The 22666-nt window shown below is 39.1% G+C and overlaps 1 protein-coding gene across 1 annotated transcript in view; it reads left to right on the top strand.

Moving 5' to 3' along the window:
* The window catches only part of KCMF1 (potassium channel modulatory factor 1), a 74930-nt gene that overhangs the window by 31800 nt on the left and 20464 nt on the right, over positions 1 to 22666 (top strand). The window contains exons 2-3 of the mRNA XM_060168688.1: positions 12448 to 12615; positions 16658 to 16797. Coding sequence (XP_060024671.1) covers positions 12448 to 12615; positions 16658 to 16797 — 308 coding nt within the window. The remainder of the gene's footprint in view (positions 1 to 12447; positions 12616 to 16657; positions 16798 to 22666) is intronic.

Below are 22666 nucleotides of genomic sequence, written 5' to 3'. Positions count from 1 at the left end.
CTTTACTTCTTTCTATTCCATACTGTTGTGTGTCACTCTCAGTGGTAGAAAGACATGTCCTCTCTCAAAGGAAATCTCCCAAAGATCAACCTAATACTTTACAGTACCTTGCACCTTGCATGACTCATGATCGCCTCAGACCTAACATCCAAAGTAGGCTAGTGTGCTTTCTAAGCCAGACATAAACCGCTTTTTCTCTTCCAGTGCTAGAGCATTCTCTCTACTTTGCGTTATTCCTAGTCCTCTCCAGAGTTTTATATCTGTTGTAGGTCTCTTTGCTTTAAAATCAGTGAAGGAACTAGAGCAGACACAAACATAACGTAACAGTTGAAGGTAGGATTTTTGAAGACCTGTTAGATTTAAAATCGGTTCGCCTAGAAAAGAGGAAGGGGACTTCCCTGGTGGCGCAGTGGTTAAGAATCCGCCTGCCAATGCAGGGGACAAAGGTTCAGTCCCTGGTCCGGGAAGATCCCACATGCCGCAGAGCCTCTAAGCCTTTACGCCACAAGTACAGAGCCTGTACAGACCCAACACAGCCAAAAAAAAAAAGAAAAGAGGAAGAAGTGACTTGATTCTTTTTTTAAATAAATTTATTTATTTATATTTGTTTATTTTTGGCTGCACTGGGTCTTCGCTGCTGTGCGCGGGGTTTCTCTAGTTGTGGTGAGTGGGGGCTACTCTTCGTTGTGGTGCGCAGGCTTCTCATTGCAGTGGCTTCTCTTGCTGCGGAGCATGGGCTCTAGGCGCATGGGCTTCAGTAGTTACGGCACACGGGCTCAGTAGTTGTGGCTCGCGGGCTGTAGAGCGCAGGCTCAGTAGTTGTGGTGCACGGGTTTAGTTGCTCCGTGGCATATGTGATCTTCGCAGACCGGTGATCAAACCTGTGTCCGCTACATTGGCAGGTGGATTCTTAACCACTGCGCCACCAGGGAAGTCCCAGAAGCGACTTGATTCTTGTCTTAAGCTGTGTAGTGGCTTTCTGAGAGTGGATTTAGAGTAATTGCTTTATGTGGAGGAAACATGGAACAAAGGGACCTGAAGTTGTGTTTCAGTGTTTTGAAGAGAAGGTACCTCAGGGACTGCTTGATATGAAGCGTTGTGTCAGGGTGAGGCTAATTGTGGGGCTCTGTTGTACTCTCCCAACTAGAACAGGTCATCTTATATTGCTCTTATTTGTTGGATGTGTTCCCATAGTTCTCTGCCACTTACTCTTCATACTCTATTTTAATTGCTTGTTTACTTATCTTTATTCCCTATTAAACTTTAAACACTAAGTGGGCCTATAGGTGCTCAGAAACTTGTGTTCATTGAAGTAATGTTGTTACAGTAATTTAATACAAAATTATCTCCTAATATCCGTGCAGGACAAATCCTTTACACTATAATAGAAAGGGCTGTCATGTGCAGACTGTGAATTTATCACAAATAAATGTGCAGACATTTCTAGCTCAAATAATTATTAAATAGTATGTTTTCTGGTCCCTCCCTATTCATCTTGTGGTTTTCTTCCCCTTTCCCTAAAACAGTTGCAGAAGATCAGTTTTAAAGTGTTTAAACCATAGGCAGGATGTTCTGGGGTGGGGGGGTGGCAAATCCCATTAAGTATGTTTCACCCTTTAGTTGTTTAAAATGACATTCTTCTCGCTCACGAATATATGTAGTCTGTCTTTCCAGGAAAGGCAAGAGGTCCCCTACTGCTCTTTGTACTGCATTGGCCAACTATGCAATGGGAAGGCATTCTAAACAGCAACTTCAGCCTGTTGTCAGTGCCCACTAGTACGCTGTCCACGTTGTCTGTGCAGTGCCTAGCGTACCCAGATTATACACTGTGCTTGGGAGAAGTCATTCTGTGAACGCTTAGCTTGAAACTCAGTGACTAGTTGATACTTCAGCAAGAATTAACAAGTACGGGATATAGAATCCATCTCTGGGGCCAAAAAACATTAGTTTTATTCTATAATTTCATTAGGTCAACTATTTTACCCATTTATACCTCAGTGTAAAACCAGCCATCCTGTCAACCTTCCATGCTACTGTACAAGTTGAGATGGGATTGGGGGAGTTTTGTCTGTGTTAGGTTTTCCGTGGAGTTTTTAACGAAACATTTTAAACATGTAGAAAGAAAGATTTTGCAGATATGGACGAATTTCACTTTGTACCCTTTCTTGATTCCATTCTATTTCCTTCCTTTTTCTCCCTACTTCCCAGAGGCCATCACTTCTTGGAGCTGGTGTGTATCCTTTCCGTTCACATTTCAGCATGCTTTCCACATATGTATGTGTCCATAAACTCTAATTATAGAGTATTGTGTATTTTAAAATTTACATAAATGCTTCCATGTGGTTTGTATCCTTTTACAACTTGTTTTTGTGGGGACTTATACATGATAATAGCAGTTTGTTGGAGTACGATGTTCTAGAATTTCATTATGTGATTATGTCACATATAATAGGTTGTTGATTCCCATGTCTGAAGATGTGTGTATGCCAGATTTCCTTATGTTTGAAAAGACCAAAAAAGAAAAATAAATTATATATTTGAGTCATATTGATATTCTGCTGTGATTTGAAAGAGTGAGGCCTGACATGTTTCTTGCTTACTGAAATTTTATTTTTTTTATTTTTTAAGGTTTTTTTTTTTTGTCTTTGTTTTGTTTTGGTTTTGGCTGCGTTGGGTGTTCGTTGCTGCACACGGGCCTTCTCCAGTTGCAGTGAGTGGGGGCTACTCTTTGCTACGGTGCACGGACTTCTTATTTTGGTGGCTTCTCTTGTTGCAGAGCACAGGCTTCAGTAGTTATGGTGCGTGGGCTCAGTAGTTGTGGCTCGTAGGCTCAGTAGTTGTGGCACATGGGGCTTGGTTCCTCCACGGCATGTGGGATCTTTGCAGACCAGGGGTCGAATCCGTGTCCCCTGCACTGGTAGGTAGATTGTTAACCACTGTGCAACCAGGGAAGTCCCTGAAATTTTAAATAAAAGAGATGGTGATGTTTTTAAACATTTACCAATATAGGACATGGATTTTCAAAAAGTTAAGAGGACATGGATTTTCAAAAAGTTAAGAGAACACTACTCTAGAATAAGAACTTAACAAAATAGTGACTTTAGGTAGAGCTGTGTTTGATCAATTATCAACCTCTGGAAATATATATATATGTATATGTAAAAACACCTGCCTTGAAAGTAATTCCTCAATCTCAGGGTTTCATTTTAGAGAAGCTATGTGGTAGGTAAAATTAAAGTCTCTCACAAAATAAAGAATTAAGGGAAGAATAATAAACATGACATTAAATGTATATCTCTATGCCATAGTAAATAAAAGTTCTAAAGACATCCATTTCTGAAACAAACAAAAAACAGATTAATTGTTGTCAGATGATCTGCTTTAGTAGGTAACCCTTCATCGTCATCACCGTTGGTCACTTCATGATGGTGCGCCCTAGGAGCAAGCTGCATAGTGCTTGTGGGCCTCAGTTTATTCATCTGTAAAAGAAGAACAACAGTTCAGTGACCAAGCCCTTAGCAGGTGCCTGAGGCAGCAAGATCAGTTAAACACTAATTGGTTAGTGGAGATGATCTGAGGGAGAGTCTCCTATGTCATTTTTTTTAACATCTTTATTGGGTTATAATTGCTGTACAATGGTGTGTTAGTTTCTGCTTTATAACAAAGTGAATCAGTTATACATATACATATGTTCCCATATCTCTTCCCTCTTGCGTCTCTCTCCCTCCCACCCTCCCTATCCCACCCCTCCAGGCGGTCACAGAGCACCGAGCCGATATCCCTGTGCCATGCGGCTGCTTCCCACTGGCTAGCTACCTTACGTTTGTTAGTGTATATGTGTCCATGACTCTCTCTCGCCTATGTCATTTTATACCTGTTTTAAGGGCTTTAATTTTTCAGACGGGTCCCAATAGGTTTGAAACGTAATGTATTTTTTACTAGTGTTCTCCTTTACAAGGCTCTGCAAAATGCTCATGTAATCACTAGATATTTTAATAAAAATTACCACCTTCTTTAAGGGCACTTGTCTTTTTGGGAGGGCTAGAGCTTTCTGCCCTTGCCCTGTAGGCCTGCCTGGAGGGTCTTTAAAACAGGGCAGGGCTTCTCTGGTGGCACAGTGGTTGAGTCCGCCTGCCGACGCAGGGGACATGGGTTCGTGCCCCGGTCCGGGAAGATCCCACATGCCGCGGAGCGGCTGGGCCCATGAGCCATGGCCGCTGAGCCTGCGCGTCCGGAGCCTGTGCTCCGCAACGGGAGAGGCCGCAACAGTGAGAGGCCCGTGTACCAAAAAAAAAAAAAAAAAACAAAAAACAGGGCAGTGTTTCTGATTAGTGTGCATTGTTTATAGCAACTAAATGGAGTTGCACACATATTTGGAAATATTGAGATTTTAGTTTTGGCTTTTATATATGAAATTGTTAACACAATCTGTGGCTGATAAAAAACCTGCTTCCCAAGAACAGACACTTCGTTTATACAGCTGGCAGCCAAGCTCTTCTGGGCTAATGTTGCCGAATGGGGGCTGATGCCTAGAAGTATTCGGCACAGCATTTTTGCTGACTTAATTTTCCTTTCTCCTACGGGAAACAAGTACCTGTTGTTCAGTCCCTTCTTTTTCCCCCCTACTTTCATCATTCAGTCATTCTTACATCAAGAGGTCTATTATAGACACACATTAATCCTTGTTTCCCTTCTCTCTTTTGAGCTCTTATCTAAATACTCTAGGAAAATGTCCCTTTCTCTTTTCATCCACTTCATGCAGCAGATACCCACTGAATTCCCACTTTGTCCCAGGCATTCCTTACACACCTCTTCTTCCTTCGTTTTATGTGTGAGTCAGAAAATAGCTCTAATCATGGCTGAGTATAATAGTAGATTGAGTAATATAGAAGCTTCTCTATTTCCAGATGAGAGGTTCTGAAAGACTATTCCTAACTAAGCTTACTCATGAGCAAGTCCATTGTTACTAAGGTAGGTTTCTGTTCGCAGGCCAGGGATGCATTTCTACGAAATAAGAGCATAGAACAGTTCTTTAAAACCAAGGAAAACAGCCAGTTGTTCCAAAATGGACCAAATTTCACTACACTAAAAACTTTTAGAAATGAATTAAACTTCCCTCTGAAAAAATGCATAAGGAACTCCTTAAATATAATGTCCAACCCCTGCCTTTCTGTCCACTTTGTTGAACAGACATGAACTAGCTTGGAATCATCCACAGCCATGAAAGAAGTTTTATCGTATTTTCCAACTACCTCATGACTTTGTTGTGAGGATTAATAAAGTAATTATGAAAATGGGCACACAATAAATAGTGATGGAAGTTGCTGCTATTACCACTGGAGTATTATAGCTCTGTGTAGCAAAGACCTTTACTCACTGCTGTATCTTGGCGCAGAATAGATAGTAGTGGAAGGATAGGTGGCTGCTCCTCATTGTTACATGTCATCAAACTTGTAGAATTCCACCTGAAAACAATAAACCGGAAGTTAGAAAGCTGAGTCCCAGTACAGAAAAGGTTGTTTTAAATGGCCGGGTAAATGTATCACAGGTTCAAGCAAGTCTGCTAAGTGTGAAGAACACACATACTACAAGATCTATTTACCAGGCTGTTCCATGTTTTCACATAAAATTCCTCGCCATCACCCTGCCCTTGTTCTTCTGAATCGTACCCTCCCCAGGTGTATACGCTCCTTCTGATTTCTCTTTTCTCTGCCCCTGGTGTCTCTTTAACTATAGGTCTTTTCTTTTTTTTTATTTTATTTATTTTTAAAATTTTTCTATTTCTGGCTGCGTTGGGTCTTCATTGCTGCGCGCGGGCTTTCTCCAGTTGGGGCGAGCGGGGGCTACTCTTTGTTGTGAAGCACAGGCTCTAGGCGCACAGGCTCAGTAGTTGTGGCTCACGGGCTCCAGAGCGCGGGCTCAGTAGCTGGGGCTCACGGGCTTAGTTGCTCTGCGGCATGTGGGATCTTCCTGGACGAGGGATCGAACCCCTGTCCTCTGCATTGGCAGACGGATTCTTAACCACGGAGCCACCAGGGAAGTCCTAAAGGTCTTTTCTTTTTTTTTTTTTTTTTTGCTGTACGTGGGCCTCTCACTGTTGTGGCCTCTCACTGTTGTGGCCTCTCCCGTTGCAGAGCGCAGGCTCAGCGGCCATGGCTCACGGGCCCAGCCGCTCCGCTGCATGTGGGATCTTCCCAGACCGGGGCACGAACCCGTGTCCCCTGCATCAGCAGGCGGACTCTCAACCACTGTGCCACCAGGGAAACCCATCTCCTTTTGAGTCTCTCCCTTTATCATATGGCATAGATTTTTTTTTTAATAAACATGTATAGAATTACGTGTGTATTTAATTGGGGGGGGTGCGGGATTCTGCTCCTAATTCTAAAAATAATTGAGTAGGGCTTTCTTTTTTCTTTAAAAAGAAACAAACTCCTAGAGTTACTTTACCTTTGCAAGGCATGATTGATTCTATTTCCCCCAATGTTTCTTTTTTTTTTTTTTTTTTGCGTTACGCGGGCCTCTCACTGCCGCGGCCTCTCCCTCTGCGGAGCACAGGCTCTGCACGTGCAGGCCCAGCGGCCATGGCTCACGGGCCCAGCCACTCCGCGGCACGTGGGATCCTCCCGGACCAGGGCACGAACCCACGACCCCTGCATCGGCAGGCGGACTCTCAACCACCGCGCCACCAGGGAAGCCCCCCAATGTTTCTTTAATAGAAGGGGGGAAAGCTTTCTACTCGTGATCTAGGCTCCCAGCTTGTGAAGCATTATAAAATTTGTCTTAGGTTCCAGCAATTTTGCTTCTAGAAATATCCATTGATCATCTTCTTTAATTCTGGCTACTTCTGCTGTTCACTGAATTATAATAGTTCATTTCTTTAACTGCTTGTGTTCATCTGAGATCCTCTTCAGAAGGTTGCATGATTCTTCAACCATCTAAATGCAAAGAGCCTCTTTGGGAATTGCCCTTATCATTGTCAAGTTATTTTAGTGGCATAGTTCTCTGTGCAGATCTTAATATTAAAATTGTTCTATAGCATGTAACACACACACATTCTTTTTTTAAAAGTCACACTTATTTAGAGATGCATAGGGCCTGAAGAGAGAATTCACTGAAGTAAAAAGAGAGCCTTCTCTCCAAATTACATGGCATCTAGAAGTCAAAATAGATTGTCAGTGGCAAAGGCTGAATAATCCCAGGGCTTCAAATTCAGGTGGATGGAGTCTCTTCCTGTTGTGTTTCTTTTCACTGTGTATCTTGACAGATAGCTTTCCCTTTGTCGACCTTCCCTTCCCACCACCTCTCTGTTCCCTACCTAAAAATTCGTTCAAATCAAAAGAAAAAGCTGTATCAACCTTTGGGTTTTTCTTTTAAAAGATATATAAATGTATATTTAATGTACACGTAATATATATATAAGTAAATAAACCTTTGTTTATTTTAGAAAATTAAGAAAGAAAAAAGACTTTACATATTATTTCGGTGGATTTTTAAACATCTGTTCCCACTAGAGGGCATTCTTTCCTTTGATTTTAGTTCATAGCTTTTATGTATTTATTTTACAGAACTGCTAAATATAAAGGTAAGTGTTGAGGGTTTGAATGTGTTCAGATATACCTATTATAGATAGGGGTTGTCAGATATACACCATTCTTTTTATGTAAGTTTCACACATGGGCGTGTCAAAATTGAGGATAAGCTGTATTTCCTAGCATTTTTGTTTGTCTTGTTAGGTGAACTTGGTCAGATGGGGAATCACAAATATCCCACCATAACTTTAAGATGTAGCTTGTGTAGATGTAGATATGGTACATACATACAATGGAATATTAGCCATAAAGAAAGAATCAAATAATGCCATTTGCAGCAACATGGATAGACCTAGAGATAATCATACTAAGCGGAGTACGTCAGAAAGAGAAAGACAAATACCATATATCACTTATATGTGGAATCTAAAATACGACACAAACGAACTTATCTACAAAATGGAAGCAGACTCACTCACAGGTACAGAGAATAGACTTGTGGTTGCCAAGAGGGTGGGGGCGGGGATGAATCAGGAGTTTGGGGTTAGCAGATGCAAACTGTTATATATAGGATGGGTAAACAACAAGGTCCTACTTGTATAGCAACTTGTATAGAAAATTATATGTGATAAAATATTTTTACTTCCGACTTCTTATTCATAGTACACTCTTCACCAAAACAAATACTCTATAACATACTTGCTGCTATAGATGATTATTAAAGTTACTCTTACTTATGTTGTAAGAAACCCTGCTGAGAACTTACCTAATATAATGTTTAATGGTCAGACTGAAATATATATTTGTGTTTGAAATAATGACCTTGAATCACAAAAGTTGTTAAATGTCTTTTTTGGGTGGGGGGAGAGGCACATGACTTGCGGGATCTTAGTTCCCCAACCAGGGATTGAACCCGCGCCCACAGCAGTGAAAGCACAGAGTCCTAACCACTGGACCGCCAGGGAATTCCCCAAAAACATACATTTTAGAAATGATTCCATCAAAAATAGTTAATAGGGCTTCCCTGGTGGCGCAGTGGTTGAGAGTCCGGCCTGCTGATGCAGGGGACACGGGTTCGTGCCCCGGTCCGGCAAGATCCCACATGCCGCGGACACTGCGCGTCCGGAGCCTGTGCTCCGCAACGGGAGAGGCCGTGTCAGTGAGAGGCCTGGGTACCGCAAAAAAAAAAAGTTAGTAATTTTTTAAAAGAACCTCAGTTTCTTAAAGGGCTAACAGTTACTGAACTCCAGCTGGATTGTAGGTGAAGCCTGACACCACTCGACATCCTCACCCCTTAGGAGAGCATTTAGATTTAGATAGCTTCGAATTTTATCAGCCGAGTAGAACAGGCAAGGGACAGGCATCATCAGCATGTCCCTACTGAAACTGATGCAGTGTTTGGCAATATCACCATCCCCAGTCGCCTTAAGCTTTGTTCATTTATACTTGTCGGTGGGCATCCCCACCACAGAAAGAAAAGTGGGGCCCGCAGAGTAATGGTGGATGGGACATGCCGAAAAGTTAGTGTTCAAAACTGAGCTTGCCTTTCAGGCACCTCTTTAGCTCAGTTCACACTACATTTTGTTTGACAAAGTTATTGTACCCTGTTACATTAAACTTTCATTTGCGAATCTGAATAGATACTTACCCCTTTTCAGTACCTTCAGTGCTGTGCTAAAAGCATTGTCATGCTTGGAAGCTATTTTGAATAGGCAGATTTTGAAGTATTCCATCTTTTTGCCCACCATCTTTTCAGTGAAGCTTTCTTTGTCCACACTATTTATCCTGTTTTGCTTTATTTTTCTCCATGGCACCTATCTTCCAACTTGCTTTATAACTTAGTTTGGTTGTATGCCTGTCTTCACCCACTCTTTTAGGCTATCATTCATTCTTTTTTAATTCATTCTATAATGGACGGTTGATGGCCCTTTGGGTTGTTAACAGCCTTTTTTTTTTTCTTTCCAGTTGCCAAAACTGCTTTGAACATTCTTTTGCATTCTTCTGGTGCTCCTGGGCAAAAGTTTCCCCAGGGAATAGATTTAAGAGTGAAATTGCAGTCACAGTAATTGTACATGTTTAACTTGACTAGAATATGAACAAAATTTGCAAAGTAGTTGTGCAGATATGTGTTCCCACTAGCAGCGTCGAAGAGTTTCTGTTGCCCCTTGTCTTCTCTAGCACTTGATATCAACAGACTTCCAAGCTTTTGCCAGATTGGTAGATGTAAAATGATAGCTCATGATGGTTTTATTTGCACTTTTTTGATGACTAATGAGATGAGAGTCTTTTCATATATTTATTGGTCAGTTGTGTTTGTTGTTCTTTGTAGTGCCCATTGAGGTCTTTGCCCATTTTTCTGTTGGATGTTCGTCATTTTTTACTGATATGTGAGAGTTCCTTAATGTATTCCTTATTTCTGTCTGTCACGTATGTTGTATTTATCACCAGTTTCTGGGCCTTGTCTCTTCTGTCACTCTAGGGTATTAAAAGTGAAGGAAAAGTCTTAATTTTAACGTGGTTGAATATATCTTTTTATGGTTTGGGCGTGTGTGTGTGTGTGTGTGTGTGTGTGTGTGTGTGTGTGTGTGTGTAAGAAATTGTTTCCTACTCTGAGCTCATAAAAATATTCCCTACATTGTCTTCAGAGATTTTTTCACTTTCCTTTCACGTTTGTCTTTAAACCATTTGGAACTGGTTCTTGTGTGTAGGATCTGTGAAAGAGATCCAATTTTATTTTCCCCATATATGGGTGATCACCTGTCCTAGTACCATTTATTGTCTACTCTCTCCTTTCCCCACTGATCTCTAGTGACCTTACTCTCATGAAACAGATTTCAACATGTGTGCATCTGTTTGGGGGCTTTCTATACTGTTTCTTTGGTCAGTTTGTCTGTCTCTATGCCAATGCCATTCTATCTTTATCACTGTAGCTTTATAGTAGCTCTTGATATGTTAAGCAAATCCCTGCATCTTGTTATTCTTCAGGAATATCTTGGCTATTCTTGACCCTTTGCAAATTGTGTAAAAATTTGAGTCAGCTTATCATGTTCCACAAAAAATTCTTTTGTGATTTTTTTTATTAGAATTGTATTGAATCCACAGATCAATTTGGGGAGAATGATATTTTATTATGTTGAACCTTCTAGTCAGTGAACCTGGTATTTTTATTTTTTTAAAGCTCTTTGTCTTTGAACACATTTTTACTAATTTACTTCATAAAGGGCTGCATATCTTTGGTTGGCTTTTTTAAATTTATTTATTTTATTTTTATTATTTTTGGTTTCGTTGGGTCTCAGTTGCGGCATGCGGGATCTTCGTTGCAGCGTGCGGGCTTCTCTCCAGTTGCAGCACGCAGGCTTAGTTTCCCCATGGCGTGTGAGATCATAGTTCCCTGACCAGGGATTGCACCTGCGTCCCCTGCATTGGTAGGTGGATTCTTAACCACTGGACCACCAGGGAAGTCCCCTTTCGTTAGCTTTATTCATAGGCACTTTTCAGAAATGCTACTACAAATGACATAACGTTTTTATTGTGGTAAAATATGCACAGCATATCATTTTAACCCTTTTTGCAGGTACAATTCAGTGGCATTAGTACATTCCCATTGTTGTGCAACTATCACCACTGTCCATCTCTAGAATTTTTTTATCATCCCAAACTGAAACCCATTAAACAATACTCCCCATTCTCCCTTCCACCCAGCCTCTGGTAACTAACCACTGTTCTACTTTGGTTTGTTGGGTTTTTTGGGGGGGGGGGTTTGTTTTTTCTGTGAATTTGACTAATCTGAGTACCTCATATAAGTGGAATCATAAGTGGCATTTTAAAAATATACCAGTATTTGTCTTTTTTGAGTGAAGAAATCAGTGTTTTATTAAATTGGTTTTTGTATTTAGCTAACTTGCTTAAAATATTAATTTCAATAATTTAGCTGGGGTTTTCTGTATAAACAAGCATATCACATGTGAATAAAAGGCTTTCCTACTATTAATTAAACCTGCCTATTGAGTTTTAAATTTTAATTAATTTTTTGTATACCTAGATAGTTCATTTTCAAATCTGTTGGTTGCCTCTTCAAGCTCTTCTTTATTTCTTTTAAACTGTTAAGTGTTATTTGATATTCGATTCTGTTATAAACTGTTTGCCATTCTGATTCTGCTGTTTCTGCTACTTTCTGATGGTGTTTTGTTTTTTGTTGGTATTTTGTGTATGAGCTGTCATTCCTTCAAATTTTATTTCTGCCAGCTGCCTGGTGGCAGTACTAATTTAGGACCACTTTAAATTAAATTCTTGACCTGAGAACCATTTGGGAGTCTGAATTTGGGCTCTCCACTTATAAGAAGTCTGGACTGGTTTGTAGTTATAACTTTTCAGGGTTTTGTTGTTGTTGTTGTTGTTTTGTGCCTGGGGAGAGGGGGATTTCACGGGTAAGTTTTGTAATCCCCTAGGGAGGGTTTCTAGCTCACCCATATACTGAGGGTATATTAGGGTCTCAGCTTTATGAGGAGTTGCCTGTTCAGACACCCCGCCGTGGCAGACCTTGGTCTTTGCTTCCTGTGTCTGTCCTGCAATGCTGTGAAAATTTAAGCTCAGATTTTTCCAAATAGATGCCCACTTCTTGAGTGATTCCATTTAACCATTCCTCTTTCACTTGAGTTTTACCCTCTTGCTAGTTCATCAAGGCATTTAAAACGTTTCTCTGCATTTTTTGAAACATTTTAAGTTATTTCCATTAGGAATGTAAATCAGGGGAACAAATCCACCATGTAGTTGGAAATTCCTATATCATTTTACTGTGTTGTTTTTAGTCATTTTGGAAAGGAAATCTGGGATTAAATGCATATTTTTTTATTTATAAAATTGAAATGGAGAATGGCCTTTTACGGCTGCTGATTAATGATATTTCTTTTTTTTATAGGTGTCAGCTGTGATGCATGTTTAAAAGGAAATTTTCGAGGTCGCAGATATAAGTGTTTAATTTGCTACGATTACGATCTTTGTGCATCTTGTTATGAAAGTGGTGCAACAACAACAAGGCATACAACTGACCACCCAATGCAGTGCATATTAACAAGGGTAGATTTTGGTACGTATTTAATTAAAATTTTAATGAATTATCATTTAGAACTTTGCGTGTATGTGTATGAAGAAGTAAAGGCAAAATGTTCTAAAACTGTCCCCAGTAGCGTACATGAGGCTCCAAATTCATTAAAAATAACATGAGTCTTACTTTTATATTCTAAGTAATTTTTCCTCTTATAGTTTATTTATGAAAGCCATTCAGAAATAAATACAACCGGCAAGGTATGAAACGGAAGAGTGCCTCAGTAAAGAAGGAATAAAGTTTAAACTGACCGTTCTTGCTAACAATACACAAGTCTTCTTGCTCTGGTTATCAGGAAGCAGATTATTTCTACAGTTGATTAGAAGGCACTGTCAATTCATAAGAAAAGCTTTAAATGTTTCATGCTGTAATTTCTTACTAGTCAACACTTGTTATTATCTGATTATAGCCATCCTAGTGGGTGTGAAGGTGAAGTGGTGGTATCTCACGTGGTTTTGATTTGCATTTCTCTGATGGCCAGTGATGTTGACCATCTTTTCTAGTGCTGATTAGCCATTTGTGGATCTGCTTTGGAGAAATGTCTATTCAGATCCTTTGCCCATTTTTTAATTGGGTAATGTGTCCTTTATTATTGACTTTTAATAGTTCTTTGTGTATTCTATATACAAGTTCCTTACAGATAAATGACTTGCAGAAATTTTCTCCTATTCTGTGGGTTGTCTTTTCACTTTCTTGATGGTACGCTTTGAAGCACATAAGTTTTAATTTTGATGGTGTCTAGTTTATCTGTTTCTTTCCTTTGTTGTGCTTTTAGTGTCATATCTAGGAAACCATTGCCTAATCCAAGATCATAAAGACTTAAAATTATGTTTTCGTCAAAGGGTTTTATAATTTTAGTATTTACATTTAGATCTTTGATCCATTTTGAGTTAATTTTTGTGTGTGGAATGAGGTAGAGTTCCAACTTCATTCTTTGGCATGTGAATATCCGGTTGTCCCAGCGTCATTTGTTGAAAAGACTATTTTCTACCCAATGAATTGTCTTGGCATTACTGTTGCAAATCGGTTGACCAGAGGGAAAGGGGAAATTGGGGTGTGTTGGTCAAAGAGTACAAAGTTTTGTTATGCAAGATGAATAAGTTCCAGAGATCTAATGTATAGCATGGTGACCATACTTAACGATATTGTATTGTATACTGGAAATTTTCAAAGAGGAGATCTTAAATTAAATCTTCTCAACACACACACACACACACACACACACACAAAATGGTAACTATGTAGAGGTAATAGAGATGTTAATTAGCTTGATTGTGGTGATCTTTTCACAGTGTATACATATGTGAAAACATATTTATACCATAAATATATACAATTTTTATATGTCAAAGATAGTAAAGCTGTTAAAAAAGAAAAATCAATTGACCATAAATGTCAGTTTTAATTTCTGGACTCTCAATCTGTTCCGTTGATTTATATGCCTATATACCAGTACCACAGTGTCTCAATTATGTAGTAAGCTTTGAAATCAAAAAGTATGCGTCTTCAAGCTTTGTTCTTTTTGAAAGTTGTTTTGGGTATTCTAGATCCCTTGAATTTCATGTGAATTTTAGGATCAACTTGTCAAGTTTCTGCGAAGGAGCCAACTGGGATTTTGGTAGGAATTGTTTTGTACCTGTAGATCAGTTTGGAGAGCAATGTTATTAAGTCTGCCAACCCATGAATGCGGGGTATCTTTCTGTTTATTTAGGCTATCTTTCTGTTTATTTAAGTCATCTTTCATTTCTTTCAGCAAAATTTTGTAGCTATCAGAGGATAAGTTTCACACTTCTTTCATTAAGTGTATTCCTAAATATTTTATTCTTTTTGCTTTTGTAAATGGAATTTTTTAAAATTTTTATTTTGGATTGTCCATTGCAAATTACAGAAAAAGAATAGGTTTTTATATATAGATCTTGTATCCTGTAATGCTACTGAACTTGTTTATGAGTTCTGATAGTTTTTTAGTGGATTCGTTAGGATTTTCTATATACAGCAGGGGTCCCCACAGCTACTGGAACCGGGCCTCACAGCAGGAGATGAGCGGCGGGTGAGCAAGCGAAGCTTCACCTGTATTTACAGACAGTCCCCATCGCTCACATTACTGCCTGTCAGATCAGCGGCAGCATTAGGTTCTCATAGGAGCGGGAACCCTACTGTGAACTGCACATGCAAGGTATCTAGGTTGCACGCTCCTTATGAGAATCTAACACATCATCATCTGAGGGGAGCTGAGGCGGTGATGCCAGTGCTGGGGAGCGGCTGCAAATACAGATTATCATTAGCAGAGAGGTTTCACTGCACAGAGATCATAATAAATCAATTGCTTGCAGACTCATATCAAAACCCTATCAGTGGGCTTCCCTGGTGGCGCGGTGGTTGAGAGTCCGCCTGCCGATGCAGGGGACACGGGTTCGTGCCCCGGTCCGGGAAGATGCCGCGGAGCGGCTGGGCCCGTGAGCCATGGCCGCTGAGCCTGCGCGTCCAGAGCCTGTGCTCCGCAACGGGAGGGGCCACAACAGTGAGAGGCCCGCGTACCGCAAAAAAAAAAAAAAAAAAAAAAAAAACCCTGTCAGTGAGTGGCAAGTGAAACAAGCTCAGAGCTCCCACTGATTCTGCATTATGATGAGTTGTATAATTATTTCAATATATGTTACAATGTAATAATAATAGAAATAAAGTGCATAATAAATGTAATGTGCTTGAATCATCCCAAAGCCATACCCCACCCCCACCCCGCCCGCATCCATGGAAACTGGTCCCTGGTGCCAAAAAGGTTGGGGTTTGCTGATATACAGGGTCACGTCATCTGCTAATAGAGATAGTTTTACTTCTTCCTTTCCATCTCGATGCCTTTCCTTTCATTTTCTTGCCTAATTACTCTGGTTAGATCCTCCAGTAAAATATTGAATAGAAATGGCAAGAGTGGACATTCTTGTCTTGTTCCTGGTCTTAGGCGGGAGGCATCCAGTCTTCCACCAGTAAGTATGATGTTAGCTCTGGGTTTTTTGTAGATGCCCTTTATCAGGTAAGAAAGTTCTCTTCTTTTTTTTTTTATGTTTGTCTCCACCTACCCCAAATTCACTTGGCAAGTCTTATGCATATAATAAATGGTCAATATATATGTAATGGGTAAATATTTTTAAGATAGTCTTAATTTCCCTAAAAATGAATGTGCACGAATCTACCACGTAGTAAACACTTTCTTTCATTTTCTCTTCTCACAAAAACGATCATATCCTCTTAAAGTAGGTATTTGTTTCATGTTAAATAATGAGATCTTTGTAATGAAGTGACATAACATACTAAGTGTACTTTCAATTGCATTTCCTTTTGTGCTCCTAATAGAGAAAAATAGACTTATTCCTTGGCATGTGTTAATCAGGCAAACAAATTATTCCCACAGACTCTCACTAATTGGTCAGTTCTTCAGTAACCAAGTTGGGCAGAGTACGTTGTGGTAGTTCCCCATTCAAGTTAGCATTTATAATAACTGAATGCTTAGGGTCCTTCCTGCTATATGAATGGTATGTTCTGTAGATAAATAGCTGCATCTAGGAGTTAGCATATTGATCATTGTCATCTGTTCTTTCTCTCTGAGCACTTGTGTTCTTGTATATGATATATCCTGCTGATTCTTTGTATTGACATTGGTGTTGCCACAGTATATACAGAGATAAAGAAAAAAATAAATTACGATAAAATTAGAACCAGATGTGAAATTAGAGATGTTTCAAAATTAAATGAAGGGATATAAAGCTGTTTGCTTGCTTTTCTCTTAAGGCTGTAGTAGCAAGTAGAGAAGGAATTTGGGAAGAGTGACATAGAGTCCTTGGGAGAATAAGGATGTTACAGAGGTAAACAGAGAGGTACCTAAGCACTCCTTGACAAAGTGAGGCTGTTGGTGGAGATTTCAGGCACCCTGGTTTTTTTTACGTTATTGTACCACATGGTTACATTTTTATATATTTTTTAAAAAACGAATAATAATTATTTCTCAATGCAGTTCCACTCTGTTTTTCAGATTTGTACTATGGTGGGGAAGCTTTCTCTGTAGAGCAGCCACAGTCTTTTACTTGTCCCTATTGTGGAAAAATGGGCTATACGGAGACATCTCTTCAAGAACATGTTACTTCTGAACATGCAGAAACATCAACAGAAGTGGTAAGTGAAGCAGCCTTGTGTCTAAATGATATGGTAAAGTATATTATTTCTAACATAAATAAAGCCATGTCACTATCATCTACCTCCTGTTAAGTGTACTGTTACTGTTTGTGTGATAACTGTTAAATTATCTTCAAACAGCAAATTTTACGCATCCTAGGAGGGAGGCTGCACGTGTACAAGATGATGCCCCCTATTTGTCCACACTAGCCTTTCTTGCGGTGTTGCTGAAAGCACAACGTGGAATCTTAACCAAATTCAGGAGCCTTCAGTAAACACGTGGTGAAAAGGTTTAAAGCACCCCGACCTGCAACACATCTCTTTCCATAGTATTCTAGCTGCCTGATTGATTTCCCTTTTATAAGGAAACCTTCACAAGGAAATTTTAAAATCTTTGGTCATATACTAAGTAGAAATCCATTGTCACATCTCATTGTGATAGATCACTGACCTTCCTTGGTTTTCATCAGATCATATTTCTTGCTTCATAGGTCAGAGCTTTGAGGTCCCTAGAAGTTCCTCCTACTCTGATCTTTGCCAGTGGCCAGGGACCCAGAATAATACCCAAAGAAAATCTTGGCTTGAAAGCTTTTTGGATATTTTACTTGACACCTGAGTCAGCATATATCCAACTTCAAGAAATGATGAGTGCACCCCAAAGAGTCCCCTTCCCCCCGTTTACCATTGGTAACAGTAGATAAAGTGAGCCATGAGAGCTGGAACTGTGGGTGTGGAACTCGGAGAGTTTGGGCCCAAGCATTTGCACATTGCTTCAACTCATAAGCCCCTGAATGTACTCAAAACAAATGAACTGAAACTCAGGAGAAGTAAAGTAATAGTGTATCCAAGGACTCACAGCTAGTAAGGGGCAGAGTCAGGTGTTTGAACGCAGCCAGAGTCCCTCTGGGTTGTAGAGTCCCTACTTAACCACTGTCTTATTCTGTCTCCACTACAGCCCTGCTGTTACAGCTGTGAGAGTACAGGTTCACTGTTATCTCCACTTACACTGCTAGTTGATGTTAAAGTTGTTATAAGATTCATAGTTCAAACAGTTGGTAAATTTACATTATGTAGTTCTCAAATCAAATTTTACCGTCTGACAACTCAAAAATGCTCTCATCTTGCACCTTGGGGAACCTCAGAACACTATTGTCACATTTTACTTGTGTTCTTAATTTGTTCTTTTTATTCTACAAAGGTGATTTTGCTTCCTTTTGGAACAGTCCCAGATGACAGTGTGAAGAATGAATGCTGATTTGATTGCATCTCTGTCCTGGTTGTTGTGGGAAAGTTGGAATAATTTCTCTTTGATTTAAATTCTGTTAAGTTTGAGAATTTTTTTACCTAGATATAATAAGGAGGGGTTTCCCTATTGTAAACCTGGCATTCTTAAAATCATTATTATATTAGCCAGTAGGCCCTAGTGTAGTAGTTCCATCACCCCTTTGGGACAGGACAATGTGTCGGTTTTCCACATCTAAAACTGGGGAATCCAGTGGAAATTCAAGTCCTCTCCATGAATGAAAAGCTAATTATTCATTTTTAAAAATGAGAGTCAACTACCAGCAGCCTTGCCTTTATTTTTTTCCAGAAAGTAAATACAATTTATTTATACTCCTTTGTACCTGATACACAGTTTGAAAATTAAATACCATCTACAAATAGTTTTATGGTCTGTCTCTCATAAGTTGTGTTCAGTTATATGCCTTCGTTTAGTTCCCCAACTTTTGGAACATAGCTCAAGGCAGCGGCCATACCATTTTTTCATATTAGTATTTGTGTAATATTTTAAGGATTTCTCTCTCCTCATGGGCTCTTAGTCTGCATGAGCACCGCATCTACCTCGCTTCCCACTCATTAGCACACCCAGACATTTCAAAGTGAAAAATAGCAAGCAGGCAAGAATCTTTGATACAAAGGTGCTTGATTCTTTGAATCATGTAGGTCGTGTCCTAGATCCGGGGCTGACATCAGCAGGTGTACCACGTGTGGAATACTGGCCAGTGTCCATGCTCAATGATTGCTGCCTGTGCCTTGCCAGGTGTTAAGTATTTTGAATGCCTCTAGGTATATATGTGAAACACGTTATCAGCTCTGATGTGTTACAGTTATACGTAAATGTCCATGTGATATTATTCTGTGTGCCCTCTCAACACCCTCCCCCCTGTGTTTTGCCAAGTCATGGTAATTAAAACATTTTTGCATTCTGGAGTTCAGGAGTGACTCATGTCATTTTGGAAGGTAGGGAATTAGATTCACATAATAGCTGTATCTCTGTTTCTATTCCTGTTTATATTTTTCTTCCTAAATGCTCAATTTTCTATCCTTCTTTGCCCCTGCATTTCCTGCATATCTCTCCTCTGTACCACCAACTTGTACCTTCCTCTAGGACTTAAGGATCTCACTCCTCTAACCAGCATCCCTTTGGAACATTTAGGAGTGAGAGGATATATCCCTGCAGATATTACTGTCACCACTAGTAAGCACTTACCGATACCTGACATAGCTAGTAAGAAAGTGTACGGAAGGTTAATTTTTAAAATAACTTTGTAGTCTTTGTGTGTATATATATATTTTGTTGTTGTTGTTGTTGTTTGTTTTTGGTTTTTTTTTGCGATACACGGGCCTCTCACTGTTGTGGCCTCTCCCGTTGCGGAGCACAGGCTCCCGACGCGCAGGCTCAGCGGCCATGGCTCACGGGCCCAGCCGCTCTGCGGCATAGGGGATCCTCCCAGACCGGGGCACGAACCCGTGTCCCCTGCATCAGCAGGCGGACTCTTCAACCACTGCGCCACCAGGGAAGCCCCTTTGTCTATATTTTTGTCTCCTTTTTCAACTTGGGACTCTAAGGCCCCAACCTAAGATTTGCCTCCTTTCTTAAGATTAATTTAAGATTGCTCAAGAGGCTTTTGATTTTGAGGATATGGAGGATCCTTCAAACTAGATATTATTAAAAACATCTGACATAGAATGCATAGTGAAGATGATTAAAAATTTTACAAGCAGATTGGGTGTAGTCTCAGGGATCTTTTTATAAACACCAAATCTGATAAGCAGTGTGATTTTGAAGTTAAGCACAAGTTCTTAAAAACCCTCATAGTTATGAAATCTGGTTGATTGGGACTAGTTTTTGGTTGCGGGAAGAATTAAGAGGGGAAGTAGCACAGTATGTAATTATCAAAATCCATCAAGCTGGTAGTAGAAGTGAGCGCTAGAGGTCAAATGGGATTGCAAACATGAAGGATTTGTTGAGGAAGTGGTAAGAATGTGGAAGAAATACGGTGGGAAAGCTTTGAACATAAAAACATTAAGCATGACTCCTGAAATTTTTCTTAAATCTTACATTTGAGGTGACTTGCACTGCAGCTAATTAGAAAGCCTTCAGGGATTTTTGTTGTTGTTTTTAAATGAAATGTAGCTTTACCTCTAATTAATGATATGTAATTAATCTTTCACTTGTTTAATAAATCTCTTGCAATTTATATTAAGAACATTATGCTTTAAAAAGTAAAAGTACTTTTGTTCACCAACATTTTCTTCTCACTTCTAGAAATCTGTGTTGCAGTATACTACTCCGTTCATAATTGCATCAGTTCTCTAGCATTCCCTGCTGGAAGCTTTTTGCTTTCTATTTTTCATTTGGTTTTACTCTTTGGTTTCTTTCCTCTCCAAAAAGGGGAGGTTAGGGCAATCTCCAGCTTTTAGGTTTTCATACATGTAAGTGATACAGTCCCTCCTTTTTTTTTTTCTTTTAATTGTGTTAGTTTGTTCATTTTTATTTTCCTAGGGATACATCCGTATAAGTTTCTGAACTTGGCACAAGGTTATTCATAATATCATCTTATTATATTGTCGATGTCTACACTATCTGACTCTCATTTCTTTTTTGGTTTGTTTTTTTTTACCTTTTTTCTTTTTTTAATTAATTTTTATTGGAGTATAGTTGCTTTACAGTGTTGTGTTACTTTCTACTGTACAGCAAAGTGAATCATCTTGCACCTTGGGGAACCTCAGAACACTATTGTCACATCCCTCCCTTTTTAATGAAGACCTAGATATGTTTGTAACAAATTGAGTTTAATTTTGAAATAGCATGGTTGTATTGTGTTCTATTTATACTGATTTGATAAGAAGTAAAAACCAAGAAGAAAGAATTTTTAGAAATTTTTCACAATCTGACTATACAATTTTATTCTTATGGAGAAACATGATGACATAAAAGGACTTTTAAATTTGTTTTTAATGAGTCAGAATAATCTGTTTTAGCTGATAATTTTTTTAATATTTAGATGGTTGTTTGTCAATTAAAAGGAGCCATAGAACACAGAATAGAAATTATCATCATTGTGACATTTTGTGTACAAACAGATGCATTTGATACCTAAATTCAACAAGCAGGAAAATACAAGATCTAATATACTGCAAACCAAAATAATGTGACAGGTATGGTTTATACATGAGGGCTATGAAAGGTTGCATATCTTTAAATTGTGTATAGGACTTTTAAATTTTGACCATCAAAATAGTATCTGTATTTCATTGAAAGACCATTTTAATATGTAGATATATAGAGCTAACTTCCCAACACAGGTATTTCCTTATTAGGAACAATAATAGTGGAGTGAACCATAATTTTTACAAATCTTCTAATCTAATCTTGTACATTTTCTTAAATATTATAATTACCTATTTACTCTTATAATCAGGTAATCAAGAAAAGTAAGCATTTAAAAGCCAAATACACATTTTTTTTTTTAAATAGGCTTTGATTGACTGTTACTACTTGCATTCTTCTTCTTCAAAGAATGCAGTTGGATGCTGTCTGCTTTTCTGTGAACTAACAATGGTATTTTATTTAATAATAGTGGAGGAATACATAAAACTACCGTTGCTACAGGCAACCATATAGCTACTACTCATTTGCATTTAGCTAGAGAGATTATAGAAGACCAGGATTTGGTACTTTTACCATTTGTGCTTTTCATTACTTTTGACTCAGAACACTTTCTTTTTTATAAATCACTTTTTTACTATCTTTAGTATTTAGCTATCTTTGCACATTTTTAATAATAGTTATTTTGAGCATATTTACTTGTTTAAAATCGGATAGTAATACTTTTGATTTTAAGGGTGATACAGCCATTGGTTTCCCAGTAGATTCTTGAGTTGATAGCACAGAAGGAAATGATAGGAGACACGTTGGGCATTCCAGATTGTTCTAGGATAATTCAATTTATGTGTGTGTCTTGATATTTTGAAAGATATTTCTATAAGAGATCAGTTCCTTAAGGTGATACGAAAACCAGGAGGGGAATCATTTAGAATATTATGAAAATGAGGTAATAAAAGCTTTTCCAAGAAGGTGTTGTGCCTGGTATTTCAGAGTATATTGTTATCCTGGGTAGGGTTTTCATTGCTCTGTACTTCCCTCTGTGTTGAAGTAAACTCCTGTAGGGGAAGGTGAGTAGGCAGTTTTCAGAATGGGAAGAACACCCAGTGTGAAGGGGAGTGCTGGGTAAGAGCAGCAGGTGTAGAGACATTCACTTTGAGTTCTTTTTTTCTTTGGCCACTGGTTTGGTTTCTTCTTTGTCCTGTGAAATACTGGCTTGTCTAGTTCAGTGTCTGGACAGCTAATTTCAAGTCAGTGCATAGAAGTGGGGCCTCTTCTTGCAGGGCTTGCAGAAAGATTTGTAGGGAAGGGGGTATAAATTAAAGATGGGACCTCTCTGGCAACTATTGGAAAATTATAAGGTAGCTCAGTAGTCCTTTAAACACTTTTCAGCCTTGTCTCTTCTCCTGGTATCCCTTTCTTCCCCATCGTGCCCCTCAGGTTAAAAAAAGAAAAACTGGTTAAGAAAATTATTTGAAG

The sequence above is a fragment of the Lagenorhynchus albirostris genome, chromosome 13 (assembly GCF_949774975.1).
Source record: "Lagenorhynchus albirostris chromosome 13, mLagAlb1.1, whole genome shotgun sequence".
Classification (NCBI taxonomy): domain Eukaryota; kingdom Metazoa; phylum Chordata; class Mammalia; order Artiodactyla; family Delphinidae; genus Lagenorhynchus; species Lagenorhynchus albirostris.
This window is presented reverse-complemented; position numbering and strand designations above follow the sequence as displayed.